General features: G+C 46.6%; 2 protein-coding genes across 4 annotated transcripts in view; one reads left to right on the top strand and one right to left on the bottom strand.

Moving 5' to 3' along the window:
- LOC124544869 (trichoplein keratin filament-binding protein) overlaps window positions 1–18,533 on the top strand; it is a 754,849-nt gene that overhangs the window by 37,133 nt on the left and 699,183 nt on the right. The gene's annotated exons all lie outside the window — the stretch shown is intronic.
- LOC124544868 (serine/arginine repetitive matrix protein 1-like) overlaps window positions 1–18,533 on the bottom strand; it is a 230,005-nt gene that overhangs the window by 9,352 nt on the left and 202,120 nt on the right. For both annotated transcript variants that reach the window (XM_047123580.1, XM_047123581.1), the window contains 3 exons: window positions 16,009–16,173; window positions 13,401–13,541; window positions 9,715–9,945 (listed from right to left, as the gene is read on the bottom strand). In XM_047123580.1, coding sequence (XP_046979536.1) covers window positions 9,715–9,945; window positions 13,401–13,541; window positions 16,009–16,173 — 537 coding nt within the window. The remainder of the gene's footprint in view (window positions 1–9,714; window positions 9,946–13,400; window positions 13,542–16,008; window positions 16,174–18,533) is intronic.

The following is an 18,533-nucleotide window of genomic DNA, read 5'->3' as shown; positions in this document are numbered from 1 at the left end:
CCCCGTGCACTGGGAATTCTTTGAGCTACAAACCACTCCAAACCATGAAAGACACCTTCATTCGCTTACAGTGCCTATGGAAAGAGGTGGTATTCTGCTGGCTACAAGCCCATATAGCAACAATGAGGTGGTGGTGAGGAGAGGGGGGGGGGGGGTGCAGCAGTTACGGATGCGTGCACTCTACGACGTTAAGTCCCCGAGCCCACAGTGATCTTACTGTGTAGATAGTGGCTGGCAGTGAGGAACACGAGACTGCAGTTTGCGAAGCCAGCAACCCACGTGTGGCTCTACTGTTCCTGGACACTGGGCTGTGGTACAAAGCTCATACCGTGACGCCACTTATTTCGACATCTGACACTCCAATCAAAAAGGCTTGAGGTTCACTCTGGATTTGATATAAGGATTTTTGTCTGCCTCCTTTCTTTCATCTTTGTCAGTGAACTGTTTACCTGAAAAATGCCGAGTGGCACTTTGGTTGGATTCGATTTATACTGTAGATTCAGCCATAACCGCCTGGACAAGTCAGTTCCGAGGTCAGAAGGAGGCAAGGGCATACTACCTCTAATAGGACCGTATCCTTTCTGTTCTGTACTTGTCTTTGTTTTAATATCAGCGATTGTGGTGCTAAAGGTTTCGTGGGTATGCCTCCCAATTTGGAATTTATTTGGAGGGATTTTGGGAGACAGCTCCTGTATTCTCCTTGCAGCCAGTAGGAACCAGCAACAGCCATTGCAGAACATAGGGTATGTATAGTGAAGCACCGAGGTGTTAATGACAGCTTTACCTTAAGTTGCACTTTCTAACAAGAGGACAGTCTGTTATTTGAGTGGGGATTTCGTAAGCGTAGCATTGGTAACCAGACAAACCTCCGCTGGGCAGTGTAGTTTTAACGTGTTTTTTTCTGTTGGAACACGTGTTCATTTTTAAACTTCAGTATGAGACGAGCATTGGAGTTACGTGAGCAGTAATTAATATAAAATGTGGTAATATGTATATGGCCGGCCGTGGTGGCCGTGCGGTTCTAGGCGCTTCAGTTTGGAACCGCGCGACTGTAAGGTCGCAGGTTCGAATTCTGCCTTGGGCATGGATGTGAGTGATGTCCTTAAGTTAGTTAGGTTTAAGTAGTTCTAAGTTCTAGGGGACTGATCCCCCCAGGGGCTCAGCATTCATTTGCTGAGTACGGGCTTGGCGACCCCGGGGTCCTGAGCTGGGGACTGGTCAGCGCCGCCAGTCTCCTGTCACCGTAAGCCCCGGACATGCTTCAGCGACCACCGCATGGCGCAGCGGTGGAATGTTGTATGCTGCGGGGAATGGTAATCTTGGCTTGACCGCCTGGATTGCGAGGAAGGTAAACCTCTATAAAAACCCCTCAATCTTATGGTGTGCTGCGCGCCTATAAGATGCATGGCTGTTGGGGTGGAACAGTCGCAAGCGGGCAACCTCTGGGGCACCTGCCGCACCCCAGTTGTATAAGGCTTACTCAGGCATGCGGGGCTCTGTCTGAGCGGACCTTTAGTTCCCTAGCTGCTCGTGGGACCACAATGGACCCTTCGACCTCTACGTTTCCCCCTACCAGTGGATTGGGTGGGCCACTGGTAGGAAAACACACCCAATCGAAAAAGCGACTTCGTGCTGCGAGTCCTCCAGCGCCTGGTGTTACTAGAGATTTATCAGACTGTCGTAACAGAGCACATGCTGATATCCAGAATGTGTTTTTGATTGTCAAACGGAAGGAAGGTAGCTTTGAGAGAGTTTCTCCCTTTTACATCCACAAGGGTCTTGAGGGAATTGCAGGAACACTGAAATCTGTGAAGCGTCTGCGCAATGGGACTCTGTTAGTTGAAACTTCTAGTTCCCGTCAAGTCACTTCTCTTAGGAAAGCAACCTGTCTCGGAGAGTACGCTATCGAGATCGAGCTCCACTCCACTTTGAACTATAGTAAGGGTGTTGTGACATGTAGGGACTTGGTGGATATCCCCAAGGACGAGTTGAAATCTGAGTGGGCTGACGAAGGTATTGTCGACGTGCAGCATATTATGAAACGAGTCGATGGGGACCTAGTCAAATCCGACTCGTTTATTCTCACGTTCAATCGTCCGAGACTCCCAGAGCATGTTAAAGCGGGTTTCTTACGTTTGCCAGTACGGCCATATTTCCCCAACCCAATGCGCTGTTTTAAATGTCAGCGCTTTGGGCATACTACGTTGGGGTGCAATGGGATAGCCACTTGTGGTAAATGTGGTCAGCCTGCCCATGAAGGAGCCGATTGTTCATCGCCTGTGAAGTGCGTGAATTGCTCTGGGAGTCACCCTGTCTGGAGCCGGGTCTGCCCCATCTATCTCGAGGAACGGAAGATACAGGAGATCAAAACATCTAAGCGCATCCCCTATGGTGAGGCCAAGAAGCTCTTTAAGGCCATGCAGCCTCCTGTGTTTACAACATCTTTCGCTTCCACTCTGCAGAAACCGGTACAGTTGGCCACTGTTGCTACACAAACGGAGGTTGCTAGTGTCAGCACTAATACCTGCATTTGCCAGTGCACTTGTGCTGCTGCGGTTGTTTTGCAACCTGCAGCTCTCCCCACAACATCGGACAAGGCCGTGGTTGCTGACATTGGGGTACTTCCTGCACCTCCCCATATGGCACCTTCTGCCCAGGCGAGTAAAGCTCCAACTGTTGACAAGGTTCTGCATTCTAAGCCCCCCAAGACGAAGACGCCAAAGGTGAAGGTTTTGCCACCTGAGGAGACTAGTCACGGTCAGTCCGATGATGATGCCATCGTACTATCTGACATCTCCCTTGGGTCGCCATCGGAGCTGATGGACATTGATGTCGACCGGGGGCGATCTTCTCGCTCCAGCCCCAGGAATAAATCTCCGGCCAGTACGGGCTCTCCTCCAAAGCACAGGGGCAGGGTGAAAATTCAGCCACCCTGATCACTGGCTCCCATATTACAGTGGAACCTGAATGGGTTCAGGACGCATGTGGCCGAATTACAACTCCTTGTACGAGAGCGCCCCTTGTGCTTATGTCTCCAAGAGACACATTTCCGGGCCACTGATGCTCCTTCTTTACGGGGCTATACCGTGTATCGAAAAGATGATCTGATGGGGGAAAGGGCAAAGGGTGGTGTTGCGGTTTTTGTCCATGACATGCACCACTCATCTGAGCTCCCTCTCGTTACGGACTTGCAAGCAGTTGCAGTTGACCTTCTTGTGGGGCAGAGGCTCACAATCTGTTCCGTTTACTTACCGCCTCAGGACGCCATAGACTCTGAGGCTCTCACAGACCTTATTACCCAACTCCCCCGCCCATTTCTCCTTCTGGGGGACTTCAATGCTCATAATGTCTTATGGGGCTCTACGACTACTTGCCCCAGGGGTCGCATTCTGGAAAGCCTCATGGCATCCGAAGAACTGTGCATCCTCAACTCTGGTGCTCCCACTCATTTCTGTACTGCTTCTGGGTCGTCGTCAGCTATTGACCTTTCCTTTTGCTCTCCAGCACTCGCGGATTCTGCTCTGTGGGAGGTTGCCGCTGACCTCCATTCTAGTGACCACTTCCCCCTTTGGATTCGCCTCCTGGATGAGACTGTAGCATTACCAGTGCCACCCAGGTGGAACCTCTGCAGAGCTGACTGGACACTTTTCAGCGATTTAGCTGTTTTGGAACACCGTGCCAGCGTCCACGAATGGGTCGACCATGTTACAGCCGTGATCTCCCATGCTGCTGAATTGTCGATCCCACGGTCCTCAAGTCATCCCAAGAGGCGCCTTGTCCCTTGGTGGACCACTGAGTGCCGCTCAGCCATCCGAGCCCGCCGTGCAGCTCTGCGCCGCTTCAAGTGCCGTCCCTCAGCTGACAATCTTGCGGCCTTTCGGGTGGCAAGGGCCAAGGCGCGGCGAGTGATTAAAGAGAGCAAACGACGGTCATGGCAATCGTTCTTGAACTCCATCTCCCGCTCCACTAGTTCTACAAAAGTGTGGGAAGCCATCAGGAGGATCTCCGGGAAACGCAGCCAACTACCTGTCACGGCATTGCTGCATCAGGGTAGTCTACTCACGGCGCCGAGAGACATTGCCCAGACACTGGCCACGTATTTTGCCGAATCTACTGCCACTATGAACTGTGATCCAGATTTCTGCCGCTACCGCACTGCTATCGAGAGGGATCACTTGGACTTCCGGTCTCCAAATTCTGAACCCTACAACTGCCCCTTCACAATGTGGGAACTGGATTCGGCGCTGTCTGTGGCTCATGATACTGCGCCAGGTGCTGATCAAATCCTGTACAGCATGCTGCAGCACTTGTTGCTGCCATCCAAGGAAGTACTCCTGAATTGTTTTAATATGATATGGTCATCCGGCACGTTCCCTGACTCGTGGAGGGAGGCGATTTTGGTTCCCCTCCTCAAACCGGGAAAGGACCGAATGCATCCCAGTAGTTATCGGAGTATTGCTTTGACGAGCTGTGTCGGGAAGACATTGGAACGCATGGTCAACCGTCGCCTGGTTTGGCTGCTCGAGACCAGGCAGCTCCTTAGCCGTTCTCAGTGTGGCTTTCGGAGATGTCGTTCAACTATAGACAACTTGACCCTGCTTGAGGCGGTCATCCAGCAGGCCTTCTTACGTAACCAGCATTGTCTAGGTGTATTCTTTGACATTAATAAGGCGTATGACACTACTTGGCGCCGCCTTATCCTCAATCAACTCCATCAGTGGGGCTTTCGTGGCCATCTCCCCATCTTCATTCGGTCCTTTCTTTCCCGCCGCCTCTTTCGATATCGGGTTGGTAATGTGCTATCTGATTTGTACGTGCAGGAGAATGGTGTTCCTCAGGGAAGCGTTTTAAGTGTCACCCTCTTTGCCGTCGCCATTAACAGTATCACGTCCACAATCCGGAGTCCTGCCCAGTGCTCCTTGTTTGTGGACGATTTTGCTGTTTTCTGTTCTTCCTCCAGTCTTGTCACTGCTAGTCGGCAGCTGCAGCTTACGATAAAGCGATTAGAGGCATGGACTGCGAAGACGGGTTTTACCTTTTCTGCAGACAAATGTGTGTGTGTTCATTTTAATCGTTCTCGACGTGCTTTTACCTCCCCTGAATTGCGTCTGAGGGGCACCATTCTTCCTTTTAGAGACACTGTGAGGTTCCTGGGCCTCACTTTTGATTCCAAGTTGTCGTGGTTGCCGCACCTTAAAGACCTCAAGGTGCGGGCCCTGAAGGCGCTGAATATTTTGAAGTGTTTGAGCCATCGGTCCTGGGGAGCAGATCGGGCGCGTCTACTGCAGTTTTATAGGGCTTTCGTCCGGTCGCGTCTTGACTATGGATGCACTGTGTATGGGTCAGCGAGGCCTTCGTATCTGAAGATTCTTGACGCAGTACACCATGAGGGTATCAGGCTGGCCACTGGTGCCTTCCGTACCAGTCCCATCCCCAGCCTGTGTGCTGAGGCAGGGGAACCGCCGCTCGCCATCCGGCGGAAACTCCTCATGGTGCGACGGGTGTGTCAATTCCTTGCCTGTCCTCCCTCCCCTGCATACCCTACTGTTGCCCGACCCCCTATGGAACGTCTCTTTTCCAGTCGTCCAAGGGCAACGAGACCATTTGGGATTCGTGCCAAGCATTTGCTTGAGTCCCTTGGTGTGGAGCGTCTGGCACCCCAACTCCAGGGTTTTACCCGCCTGCCTCCCTGGTTGCTCCAGAGGCCCAGCGTCCTTTTAGACTTGTCAGAGTACCGGAGGAGCTGCACTCCTGCGTTTGTTTTTACCTCCTTATTTTACGATATTTTAAACCAGCATCCTGACCATGTACCAGTATTTACGGATGGCTCTAAACAGGGGGACTCTGTAGGTTGTGCTGTTGTTTTCCCTGATCGAGTCATCAAATTACGGCTTCCTGCAGCGTTTACCATCTTTGATGCCGAATTGTTTGCGATCTTGCGGGCATTGGAACAGATGAGATGTGTTCCCAGTCTTAAGTTTCTCATCTGTTCTGACTCTCTGAGTGCCCTTCAGACCATGCAACACTTGTACCCAGCGGATACGGTCGTCCAGAACATCCATGATGCCCTACTCCACCTGCAACGGCAGGGGAAGGAGGTTTCTTTCTGCTGGGTGCCGGGGCACGTGGGTATTAGGGGAAACGAACTGGCGGATGTAGCTGCCAAAGATGCATGTTCCCTCCCTCACGTTGTTGAATGTGCCGTCCCCCTCCATGCTGTTACCTCCCTTTTGCGTTCTCGTGTTATGCGTCAATGGGAAGAGGAGTGGCTGGCAGTCGGTGAAAATAAGCTGCGTCTGGTCAAGGCCACCACGCGGCCATGGCGTACATCCTACCAGTCATGCAGGCGGGATGAGGTTCTCCTCACCCGCCTCCGCATCGGGCACAGTCCCTTAACGCACGGTTTTTTACTCCGGCGGGAGGACCCCCCAATCTGTAGTGTTTGTGGCGACCTGATAACTGTGCGCCACATTTTACTTGACTGTCCTTTATTCTCTGACCAGAGGGCGGTGGTTTCCTTGCCACCGGATTTGCCCTCTATTTTGCAAGACGACGCAACGACTGTGGTTAAGGTCTTACGGTTTTGTGTCCTGTCCAATTTGTTGCCTCGGATTTTAGGGAGAGGATTTTAATGTGCTGCTGGGTGACTGGTTCACCCAGGTTTTAGGTAAGAGGTCCGCCAGTCACGATTACCTACTTGTTTCCCTTCAATTTCTGTTCTCTTTTCCTTGTGTTTCCTTTCCTTTTTAGTGCGTTTCTTCTCCTCTTGTTTTGCCTCTGTATGTGAGGATTTGTAACTGCGTCAGGTCTGTGTCTTTTAGCCGTTCTCCTTGTTCGCTGTCCGTCTTCGTCTCTTCTCCGCATGTGTTCCTGTTTCTATGCGTTTGGGCGCTGATGACCACGCTGTTTAGCGCCCGAAAACCTCAACCCACACACACACACACTAGGGGACTGATAACCTCAGATGTTAAGTCCCATAGTGCTCAGAGCCATTTGAGCCAATATGTATATGGGAAGTAAAGTGCCTGATGAGGCGAAAGCAGATTAATTAATATATTTCAAGAGATTGTGATAGGAGATCATTCAACGGAGTATCGCTGTATGTACACAGAGCCAAATAATTAAGGGTAAGAATAGCGTGCAGTAGCAAGAAGTGATAAGTGCCCGTATATCAAGTTTAAAATAATTCCCAGGGATTGAATGGTACATAGGCTATCTGATCCAAAGTATTCGCACATCGCCATGTAATGCGGAATTGACCGCTAGATGTCACTTGAGGCGGGGAATATGGTGTTGTCGGTAGAGAAGCAGTAGTCAGTCAGGAGAGCTCAGTGACTGCGAACGTGGACCAGTTATTGGGTGTTACCATCGGGGTCCTCCGTTCTAAAGCTGCCCATGTCGACTGATGGTGGTGTGGATGAGAAGTGGATATGCACAGGGACAAACACAGCTAACTAAAGACCAGGCAGACCTCTTATACTGACGAACGGAGAATATGGAGCATTGTGAAGAGTGGTTGTAAAAAATCGCATGCAATCTGCAGAAGGGATTACTCCTGAATTCATAAGGAGTTAAAGAGAATGGTCGAGCAGCTATTCATAAGCCACACCTTTCTGTAATCGGTGCTAAGTGACACTTGCAAAGAACGATGGCACTGGAAGCGAGTGATTTGGAGTGATGACACTTCACCCTGTGGCAATTTGATGGAAGGGTTTGGATTTTGCGATTGCCTGGAGAATGTCATCTGTCATCGCGTGTGGTGCCAACAGTAAAGCACAGAGGAAGTGGTGTTATGGTATGAGGGCTTTTACCGTGGTTAGAGAGTGGTTACGTTATTGTGCTTCATAAAGTGCTAAATGCGGAAGAATATGAACACATTTTATAGCATTCTATACTGCCTAAAGTACAGGAACAGTTGGGAGACTATGACTGATTTTATCAGTATGACAATGCACACTGTCATAAAGCAGCGCCTTTGGAAACTTGGAAATTTGTGGTAAGTTCCTATGGGACCAAACTGCTGAGGTGATGGGTCCCTAGGCTTACACACTACTTAATCTAACTTAAACTAACTTACGCTAAGGACAGAAAACACACACACACACACACACACACACACACACACACTGATGCCCGAGGGAGGACTCGAACCTCTGAGGGGGGGGGGGGGGGCGAGCCGCGCCAACCGTGATGACTAGATGCTTTAGACGGCGCGGGTACCCTGCAGCGGCTTTGAGGAAATTGTTTGCTGCCTAGAACATTCCTGAAATGGACTAGCCTGCCCTGAGTCCTGACATGAACCCTTTGGGATGAAGTAGAGCGTCAACATCGCTGCTGACCCCAGCATCCAACATTTTTGGTTTCGGCTCTAGAAGAATGGGTCGCTGTTCGTCCACAGACATTTCATTGAAAGTGTCTCGAGGCGAATTCAAACCGACCTAAAGGCAAAGACTGTAGTCACGTGCATACTTTTGATCAGATGGTGTATTTACGTTATGCTACAGAGTAAACTGGATTGTATAAACAATTCTCTGTGTACTTGTCACGTTAATTCTCGATGAAAATATGAGATACCGAGTATAACGACCATTGTCCGGTATTTCATGGCATTGGGTATCAGTGAGATTGTGTTACTTTTTCTAGTCAGTTGCTTTCTTCCAATGGGCTACGTGATAGATGTACTGGCAGAAGTGAAGTTGTGAGGGCGGGTCGTGAGTTGTACCTAGATTGCTCAGTTGAGGTAGCACATTCTTGTGAAAGGCAAAGATCCTGATCTGAGACACAGTTGTTAAATGGCAGGAAGTTTCAGTGGTGGTTAATGTGGAAAGCTTCAATCTTCATCGAGAATTAACGAGATAAGTGCACCGAGAACAGTTGATGTAACGGATTCGTTGCAAAATACTTTACGATTATCATAAACAAACAACTATAAAGATCATTTGGAAATAATCCAGGAAAACAGAGCTGAGAGTGAAAGTTGTGTTGCAATAACAGTGGAAAGTTTGAATGCGACTTGAACATTATGGTTGAGATTTCATATTTGTTAAATAAAGCGACCTTATTTTTCACACTTGACTTGTTATGAATTATACGATATACCAGGCTGTTCCAGCTCGCGTGGTGGTGGGGAGCCTGCGTCCACTGCACAGGCGGTCAAGTTTGCTCTGAAGACCCGAAAGTCAGGCGCGTGGAATATGGCCGCCCGGCGGGTAGCCACTACTCGCTGCGCCTGCCCGCGAGCGAGCTGAGCGGAAGGAGCTGCAAGAACTTTTGTCATGCTACAGCAGCTGATGATTTGAATTAATACGACTGATGGTCAAAATGCATTTAAATCGAAATAGCGCTATGGGAGGGGCACTAGTCTCACTGTCATAGCTGCTTTTGTTTACCCGTTTGTAGACTCTACCCTCCAAACACTTATTCCCGTGGTGCACCCTTTTCACTGCAGTGTATAGCTTTTAACAGTCGCTTCTTTGATTTTTTTGAGTCAGTCATGAGGCTGAAAATGCATGCCGGGCAGAATAGGGAGTGCACTGCAGTGGATTGCGTGCATTTGCAGGTTCACGACTGATTGAAAACGCCAAAGAAGCGACAGCTGTCCGCGGCAGTGGACACGGCGCATCATAGGATTAAATTGCAGTTGACAAGCGCGAGGTGTAGGAGAAGAGGGAAGGCGAAGGACGGGAGCGGGCAGCGCGCCTCGCCTCTAGTTACCTTCATGAGCTTGGCCATCTTGTCGACCTCCTTCTGCAGCAGGCGGTACTTGTGGCGCTCCTGGCGCAGCGCCTTCTGCTCGCGCCGCAGCTGTTCGCGCAGCGCCTTGCGCTCGTTCCTGGCGGCCGCCTCCTTGTCCTTGTAGCTCTTCAGCTTCGTCGCCAGCAGCCTCAGCTCGCGCGCCTGCCGCTTCTCCTTTAGCGCCGCCGCGTTCTCCGCGTTCTCCTCCTCCTGCACCGCCAGTGTCAACATTGCTCTGAGAACTGCCCGGCGCAGTTACGTCGCGTAGTCGCAAGTAAAGTTTTAACGATCACCTCGAAAAATAATGGTACTGCGGCGCCACAGTACCGAAGCACGCTGCTACAGGAACCACAACAAAGTGGCGAAGCGTCGTGCGGTGATTTGTTTGCGGCAGCAGCAGAAGTGGGGGCATGTACCCGAAACCAAACAAAAACTTTATCACGTAACTTTATTTTCTTGAGGTGATAATTAAAACTTCGTGACTACACCTCGTACACAGATAAATAACACATTACACAACAAAGATCTCAACTACTGCGAGGAACTCCTGTACAAAATAGAAGTGTGCTACAAAAAAATGGAAGGAACATAGCACGTCTCGTCGACAGCGTGGTTAATAGAGACGGAGTGCAAGCTCGGATTGTTTCGAGTATGAGGAAGCAAATCGGTCGCGCCCTTTCAAAGGAACCATCCCGGCATTTGCCTTAAGCGCTTTAAGAAAATCACGGAACACGTAAATATGAATGACCGGACGGGGATTTGAACTGTCATCCTCCCGAATGCTTGTACTGTGTGTTAACCGCTGCACAATCTCCCTCGGTCTGTGCCACAAAGAAACATTTCAATTTCACCTTATCTTGCGCCCTCAGATTTTCACCTTTTCCGCACTCTATCGAGCAGCATCGTTTCTGGATGAAAGTGCGCTCCGAACATAGCTTGGTAAGTTCTTCGCCACAGAACCACATGATTTTTACAGTCGCAGAGTCGAAAAGTTATCTCTGCATTGGAAGACTGTAAAATAGTGAAGGAGACTATATTATTGATGACTAAAGTATCTGTCACGCGTATCTGTTGTGTATTAAACGTATGGAAAAATGCTATGAACTCATGCACCAATCCAATATCAAGTACAAAGGAAGGATTCTACAGTTTAGAAAATTATCGCTTTGGGCATTTGAAACAAATATGTAGAAGACATGCGCAGATGAAAAAGCATTTTCCTGGCTAAAGATGTCTGAGGCAGCAAACATTCTTATTGAACTAAGAAGCAAATATTTCAAAGCGTATACTACATGGATCCCAGAAATACAAGAGCATAGGACATGGGCAGTATGAGCTCAAGGGCAGATGGGGGGAGGGGACTATAATATGGAGTGAATACTTAAGGGGAGTTAAAACGGTATTGTGCATATAAAATGTATATTTATATTTTTATGGAAAATTGTTATACAGAGTTTTCTCTTTCATTTGAAGTATGTTTCGTTGATTTGGATGACTGTAAGTATTTTTATTTTGAAATGATTTACATCACAAGTAATTTCTATAGGTTCTATGAGCACTTGTTCAGTTACAATGAGATACCTATGGAATTATGTGCTCTACAACGCGGTGATTTATAGCAAACATCCTGCCGCATAGGTTTGTTTCTTTTGTTTATGTGATATCACTTCCTGTTTGTGGTATAATACATGATGTCACCCACATTTTGTAATGCACATTGCGCCTTTCACTGTGTATATTAAGACTTATTGTTCATTGAGTTTAGTTCCTCTTTTTAATATCATTCCACGAGAGGACTTACTCAAGAAGAGAAGAAATAAGGGAAGTAGATTCTATAGAACATGTCATGTTGGGAAGCTTGCATCCAGAGAATGCACTGAACAAAGTTGTAAACAACCAACTGCTTCTTCCAAGAAGCAGTTTGTGAACAAAAGTGGAACCAGTGTCAGTGATATCAGTTTAATATTAGGTGGACAAATAATAGTTTCTGAAAATGTCTTTAAAGGAAACTTCAGTTCTTCGTTTGGAAATCTCTTGTTGCAGTATTGTCAAAAAAAATGCACAAAAGTGAGTACGAAAATGAAAAGAACAAATTGCATGAACGCAACTGTCAGAAAACATTTGAGGGATCCAGTGGAGACATGGAAAGTGCCTCCATTGTGAAGGTCTTTCAGCGCTCTCAAGAACAACGTGGGGTTCCCTGTGCTCAAATCTTTGCTGCTGGTGGTTACCGTTCATTCAAATCAATAATTGACAGCTGGCTCTATGATGACCTACCACCACAGAAGTTAGAAAGTGCAGAAATGAATGGGTACCCGACTGTGTAAAATCAGGCAGAACGTTTCCAGCAAAAACCTTGAAGATGGCACTGACAAACCAATCAGCCAGCAAAGTGAATACTGTGACCAAGCCATTAGAATGAATACAAACAACGTGGGGAAGCAATGAGAAAAGCATTATGGGCTATGTTTGTCAACAAGACGTCATGTAATGAGAAGCCACAACACAGTTTGTGTTCAGGTGAAGGGTGTAAACACCGCAAAGCCGAGGCAGCAGGAACCGAATATACCCACAGAAACACCATTCCTGGAGCTGCTGGACAGTAATAAAGCCAGTATATGGAGATGTAGCACATCCACATCTTCTGAAGAAATGCCTCACAGAAAAAACTCAAAGTGTAAATGAGTTTTTGACAATGTTGTATGGACCAAGGTGCCAAAAAACGCATGCATTTGTGGGCTCGAAAACACTGAAGAATGGGGTCAATGATGCTGGGATCATCATCGATGGAAATGCAGGCAGGATTAAGGTTCTCAAGCAATTTGGAGTTATATCTGGCCATAATACAGAATCAGTACAACAAGAACTGGACAAACAGCAAGCTTCCAAGTCAGAAGTTGTGGTCACAAATGTAACAGAAGCAGCAAGATACCTCAGATGGAGACAGAGATAGCATTTCGTTGATCCTGAAGAACATAAAGATTACAAAGCTGGAGAGTTTTAGGCTCTCTCTTCATTCAATAGTGACTTTTCCTTTACTTCACAACTCTTTTTGCAAATGTTTCCCATTATTTCAGAAACTACTTAAGCTAAAACTGAAATTTTTGTCTCTTACGGACAGCGGTATTATATTTATGTGAATGTACAATGATAGAGAGAGAACTCGTAGTTTGAGCATCAATACTTTTTTAAAATAATTACAAAAAAATTAAAGATTTCATTAAAAATTCATATGTTGATTCCAAAAGAAGTTATATATTTGACAGTTGATCAAGCAATGTATATGATATGACTCTATATTTTGGCAAAGTTTCTTTTTATTACCGTGGATAGTTCCTGAGAAAACGGCGTATAAATACGGTAAATTTAACATTATCAGGATAGGGAATTGATACCCCACTTCTGATGAGGAAGAAAAGGATAGCTTGGTAAACTTCATAGTGAACGGAACATATTTCTGTGGAGATAGTACATATGTGGAAAAAGAAAATTTTTAAAAAATTCAATTCAACCCGTTAGTAGAGATATTATACAGTAATATTCCGGCGAAAGTAGGGAGAGTAGCCAAAACGTCGACGAGTTTATGCGGCTGGAAACTCAAAACTTTGCACTGTTTAGAAACTTGACTGCAGCTGCTACAGTGGCAAGCAGAATTTTTATCGCACCTCTGAGGACTCCGTCTCCGTCTCGGTCTCCTCCGTGTACTCCGACTCCTCGTCTTCTTCGCCGGGCCTCTGGTTGTTGGTCACAGCGGCTCCCACCTTCTTGGCGGACGGCTGCTTGGACAGCACGAGTCCCGGGTTATCCTGAAAGCACATGCACGCACATATATCGCCGTCATCCGGGAGAGCCGTCAGCAACCCTGCAACCCCTCTCGCCGGAGGTGCAGCTCGTACACACAGTATAAAGAAATGGTGGTGGCGATTTTCATTGTTGGTGGTGATCTTTTTTTTTTTCTTTCATTTGCTATCTGTCTTTCCTTCGTGACTCATACTTACTTACCTCCTGTCTGTAGCGTATGCGCATGAGCGCCTGATATACTCACATTCTGCGCATAAACTGCAGCTTCTCTGTAAACAAACAATCACTCTACAGTAATATCATAACAGAAACCTTTTTGCGATAGCAACGAGCTGTAGCTGTGTTTACAGTGTTATAGCTTCTCGACGATTTTGGTTAATACATATTTATGATATACACTATTCAGCAACAAAACACTACTTACAGGACATAACTAACTGAAACGTACAAATGAGGACTGGGCAGTCACTAACTGGAGGTTCATTTTTTGTAAATTGAAAATATTTCTTCTTTGGATTTATTATGTTTGACCGTGCAGAACAGTGGTTACATTGAGCCCTGTTGCACTTCGGACCCTACTGACCTCCGCTGGTATTCCAAATCGAGGAAGAGTTTGATGTGTGTTTTTGCGGTTCGCGTGTGCTAATATTAAAGTTTATAATTCGTGTTACGAGCTTGAATAAAAATATAGAACTTGTATATAAAGTGCTGCATTGAGATTTGTCTAAAGTATATTTTTTTGTCGGTCTACCGTACACACTATCCTTGCATTCTGTACTGAGTGTTCCAGGAAGGAACGAATAAAAGTTGGATGTGAGTGTGCTCCCATTTCGGAGAGAAACATCACATAAACTTATATTCTATGATCTGTGATTTTTAAGAGGCAGCTATATGAAAATGTCAGCAATTAATATACCGCAAGTAATAAAAAAAAGTAATTTTTGTGTTTAGTTGTGAAATCCCTTTTCGACACGTCTTCGGTAATACCAGAGTCTACAGCAATGTATTTGCAGTTCGTGTAGACGCATTTTGTGATTCTGATTAGATCTGCTGTCTACATTCTTTTTTATGTGAACTCAAGCGTTTAAAAACTGAGCAAGAATTCCTATCTGGTTTGAACATGTTAGCCATTAGATGTCGGGCTTCAACTGATCCCATAATCAGTAATGTGAAGAAGAACAGTTTAATGATGTTGATGACGACGCAACGATCTATCTAGTAAACAGGATAGGCTTCATTGAGGTACTGTGCTGTTGCTTTATGGAAAATGAGCAAGTGTTACGTTCAGCTGTTGTTACCAAAGATGGTCCGCCAAGTTACCTTGTCAACAAGTACTGAAGCGTAAGTTCAAGAGAATTTGCGAAGGGAATTGGACTAGGAAATGGGCCACTAAAAATAATATACGAGTTTGATATTTGTGCGTCAAAATAACTGACAATGGCTTAAGTAGGGAGGATATGAAAAGCAGACTGGCAATAACAAGAAGACCATTTTGAAAAGGAGAAATATATTAACATCGAATATAAATTATAAGTGTTAAGAAGCCAATTTTAAAGATGTTTATGTGGAGTATAGCCTTGTACAGACCTGAAACGTGGACGATAAGCAGTGCAGACAAGAAATCAGTAGAAGCCTTTGAAATGTGGTGCTACAGAATAATTGTGAAGTTTAGGTGCGTAGATCGGATAACTAATGAGGAGACACGGCATTAAATTGGGGTAAATGACGTGCATTACACAACATGACTAAAAAAAAAGTGATCGGTTGATAGGATACAGCTGGGGCATCAACGTATTGTCGATTTGGTAATAAAGGGAAGAGTGGGGAATGAAAATTGTGGAGAAATACGAAGTCTTGACGACTGTAATCAAATTCAAGTGGAAGCAAATTGCAGTCATTATGCAGAGGTTAGACTACCGTGGAGCCAATATCACAACTAGATCACAAAAATAAAAAGCTATCGTAAATCAAACACTGAGTGGCATTATGGCACTGAGAAATGTTGTATTTTGAGTTGTGCCGTAGCTCTACTTTCCTATTGTAAAACAAATACGTATGACTCCCGTTAAAGCATTTGTGTGGCACACCTCCATGGAAGCCTCAAGTCCCTGCAAAAGTCATAGAAGAAAGTGCTAGGTCAGTATCTGCACGAGAGATGTTTAATACTGCCGATCGTATTCTTTTTAATTAACGGTGGGCTGTAATAAAAAAATAGTGAAATATTTCAAAATACAGGAGCAAGTAAGGAGACTCATTCCGGCAGGTGGCGTGTTAGCAACAGTGGAGTTGTTGTGAGGTATTCACCCGCGGTCGTCACCGTCCAAGTACGAGTGATACGACCTGCAGGAGAGAGGTTCGCTGCCCAGCGGCAGGCGCAGCCGCAGCTACAGCTAGTCTTACCGTGCACTAGCGCGCTCTCTACTTGCGGGAGTTCTAGGGTGGGGCCCCGGGGCTGGGCTGCGGCTGCGCTACCTTCAGCGCGGCCAGCTTCTTCTCGAGCGCCTGGTTCTTGCGCTGCAGGTCGTCCACCTCTGCCCGCGTCATGTCCAGTTGGCCCGCCGTGTCGTGGTACTTCTTCTCCAGCTCCTCCGTCGCCTTCTGCGCCTCGCGCATCTGCTCCCGCAGTTTCTTGATCTCCTGCAACAAATTGTCACCGTCGGAAACATTACTGAATTCTAAACTGTCCACTAGTACCGCTAGGCATGAATGGTATTTGCATGTTATTTTACTGTTTTCCGACCAAGAATATGGGGCAATCAAATGAAACCGAGGCATATGGGAAAAAAGTAAGCAAGCTGGTTATAATTTCAAAAGTAATCAACACACGACGGTCAGTGCGGTCATGGGAAAATGTTTGCGGTTGCCTACAGAACTGTGGCTTTAGCCAGATGCGCACCTTTTCATACGATTCATACGAAGCAAATCGACGACCACGAATGTCTTTCTTCAGGGCTCCAATAATATGGAAATCGGTACTTAAGATAGGTAAATAAATTAGTGAAATCAATGTGAAGTGAAGTAGAAATTAGAAAATAAATGAAAACTTAGTTTAGTTTAGAAAAGTTAAACACTGGCAAACAGCGGGCAGAGCAGCAGTGGCAATGGCCGGCACTTGCAAGTCAGCACGCGCAGGAGAAGCCATTGCCCTCCCCACATAAGCGGAAGCTGTCGATTCAGCCGTCAGGGCATCACCCGACCGGCTCACATGTCAGTTGTCACATGTGATCAAAGGCCCTCGCCTACATTCCAAGAGCCAATGACCGACGTTAAGAAGATTCTTCGAGAAGCTCTTCAACGTGACAGAAGAGGCAATAACCGTGAAGTCGTTCACCTCTAGTGAACTGAAGTAAATATATACGCGAGACGCAGTGGGCCCGACAGTAGTTTTCGGTTCAGTTTTGGTTCGAGTTCAGTTCCAGTACAGTTCAGTCGGTGCTGAAGGCCGTCATGCAGAAAGAGATTACATCGTGCACAGAAGCACCCAGTCCGCCGCTGTAATGGAATAGCAAGCAGCAGCCTCGCCACCAGAAGACAGAAGTTAGAAGGTATTTGAAGACTGATTTTTACGCACCCGGGTGACTCGTGAGGACGGGAAGGAGACAGCCTCACATCAGCAGTCACCTGTGAGCTGTTGATGAAGATCTGACAGCCGAAGACTGGCAAGCTGGAGTCCGTTGTTCGAGTCAGGGACACTGGCCTTCCCCCGCCGCGCCACTCCACGGGCCGACGCACAACACTGACGCACACGGCCGCATAGAGAAGAGAAACACTGGGACGCCACGTCCAAGGTATCACCATCCTATTCACGACTTCGTTCTCAATAATTAAACGGGCCACCTCACGATGCGCGTTTCCAGTCAACTGAGCGAAACAGCGACACGAGATACACACCGCCAGGCATAATCAGATGCCGCCGCTCACGCAGCAGAAGGCTTCGCAAACGACACAGCTGCCGCTCTCCGAGCCAGAACAATCCAGTAAGGAAACCATTGTACAAATCTTTCAAGAAAAGTTATCTTATGAAAAATGCTGTTTCATTCTACTTCATACCCGAGCCAAGGAAGAACCCACCCTGCCCACAGGTTGTTAAGAGAGAAAAAGTAATTTATTTAGTGTTTTTCACCCGGACACACTGCTTTAGAATCAAATGCCCTTTTGCAGTAATGCTCATCCTGACAACTGACTAGCATCAAAAGAGGTGACCCAGTAACACCAAGGCTGTTTCAACTATGCTGCAAAACTTTCGCTGCCAAGCCGTTACACGTCGTTCTTACAATCCCGATCTCTCTCCATGTGATTTCCATATTTCTGGTGCTCTGAAGAAAGACAATCGCCGCCGTTGATTTGCTTAAGATGAAGAGGTACACGCTTGGGTACAAACATGGTTCCGTAGGAAACTGCAGACATTTTTCCATGAAGGCACTGACCGTCTTGTCTCACAGCGGATAAATGTATTAACATTTATGGCGGTTACTTTTTAAATAATAAACAGTTCAGTTATTTTTTTCCATCCATCTGTCTCGTTTTCATTTGACTGCCCCTTATGGATGACGTTTATATAAAATGAGAGAGAACTTCGTAGTAAACAGAAACACACATGTAAATATTAAGAGCTCAGATGAGAAGCCCATACTAAGCAAAGAAGAGAAAGCTGAAGCTGGAAGGAATGTACAGAAGTGCTGTACAAGGGAAACGAAGGCAATATTCAGAGCGTTGGAAGACGCAACCATCACAAAACAGTTCCACCAAAGGTGTATGAGACAGGCGGAATATCTTCAGATTTCAGGAATAAAATGTAAGAATTCCAGTTACAAAGAACTGGATGTTGAAAGATGTGAACATTGCTGAACCATCAGCACTCATGATTACAAAATTGTGATAGGAATTCTTTACAGAAGAATGGAAAAACTGATAAAAGACGACCTCGGGGAAGATCAGTTTGGGTTTTTGAGAAATGTAGAAAAGGGCAAGGACATACTGGTCCCACGCCTTATCTT

The sequence above is a fragment of the Schistocerca americana genome, chromosome 8 (assembly GCF_021461395.2).
Source record: "Schistocerca americana isolate TAMUIC-IGC-003095 chromosome 8, iqSchAmer2.1, whole genome shotgun sequence".
Taxonomy (NCBI): Eukaryota; Metazoa; Arthropoda; class Insecta; order Orthoptera; family Acrididae; genus Schistocerca; species Schistocerca americana.
This window is presented reverse-complemented; position numbering and strand designations above follow the sequence as displayed.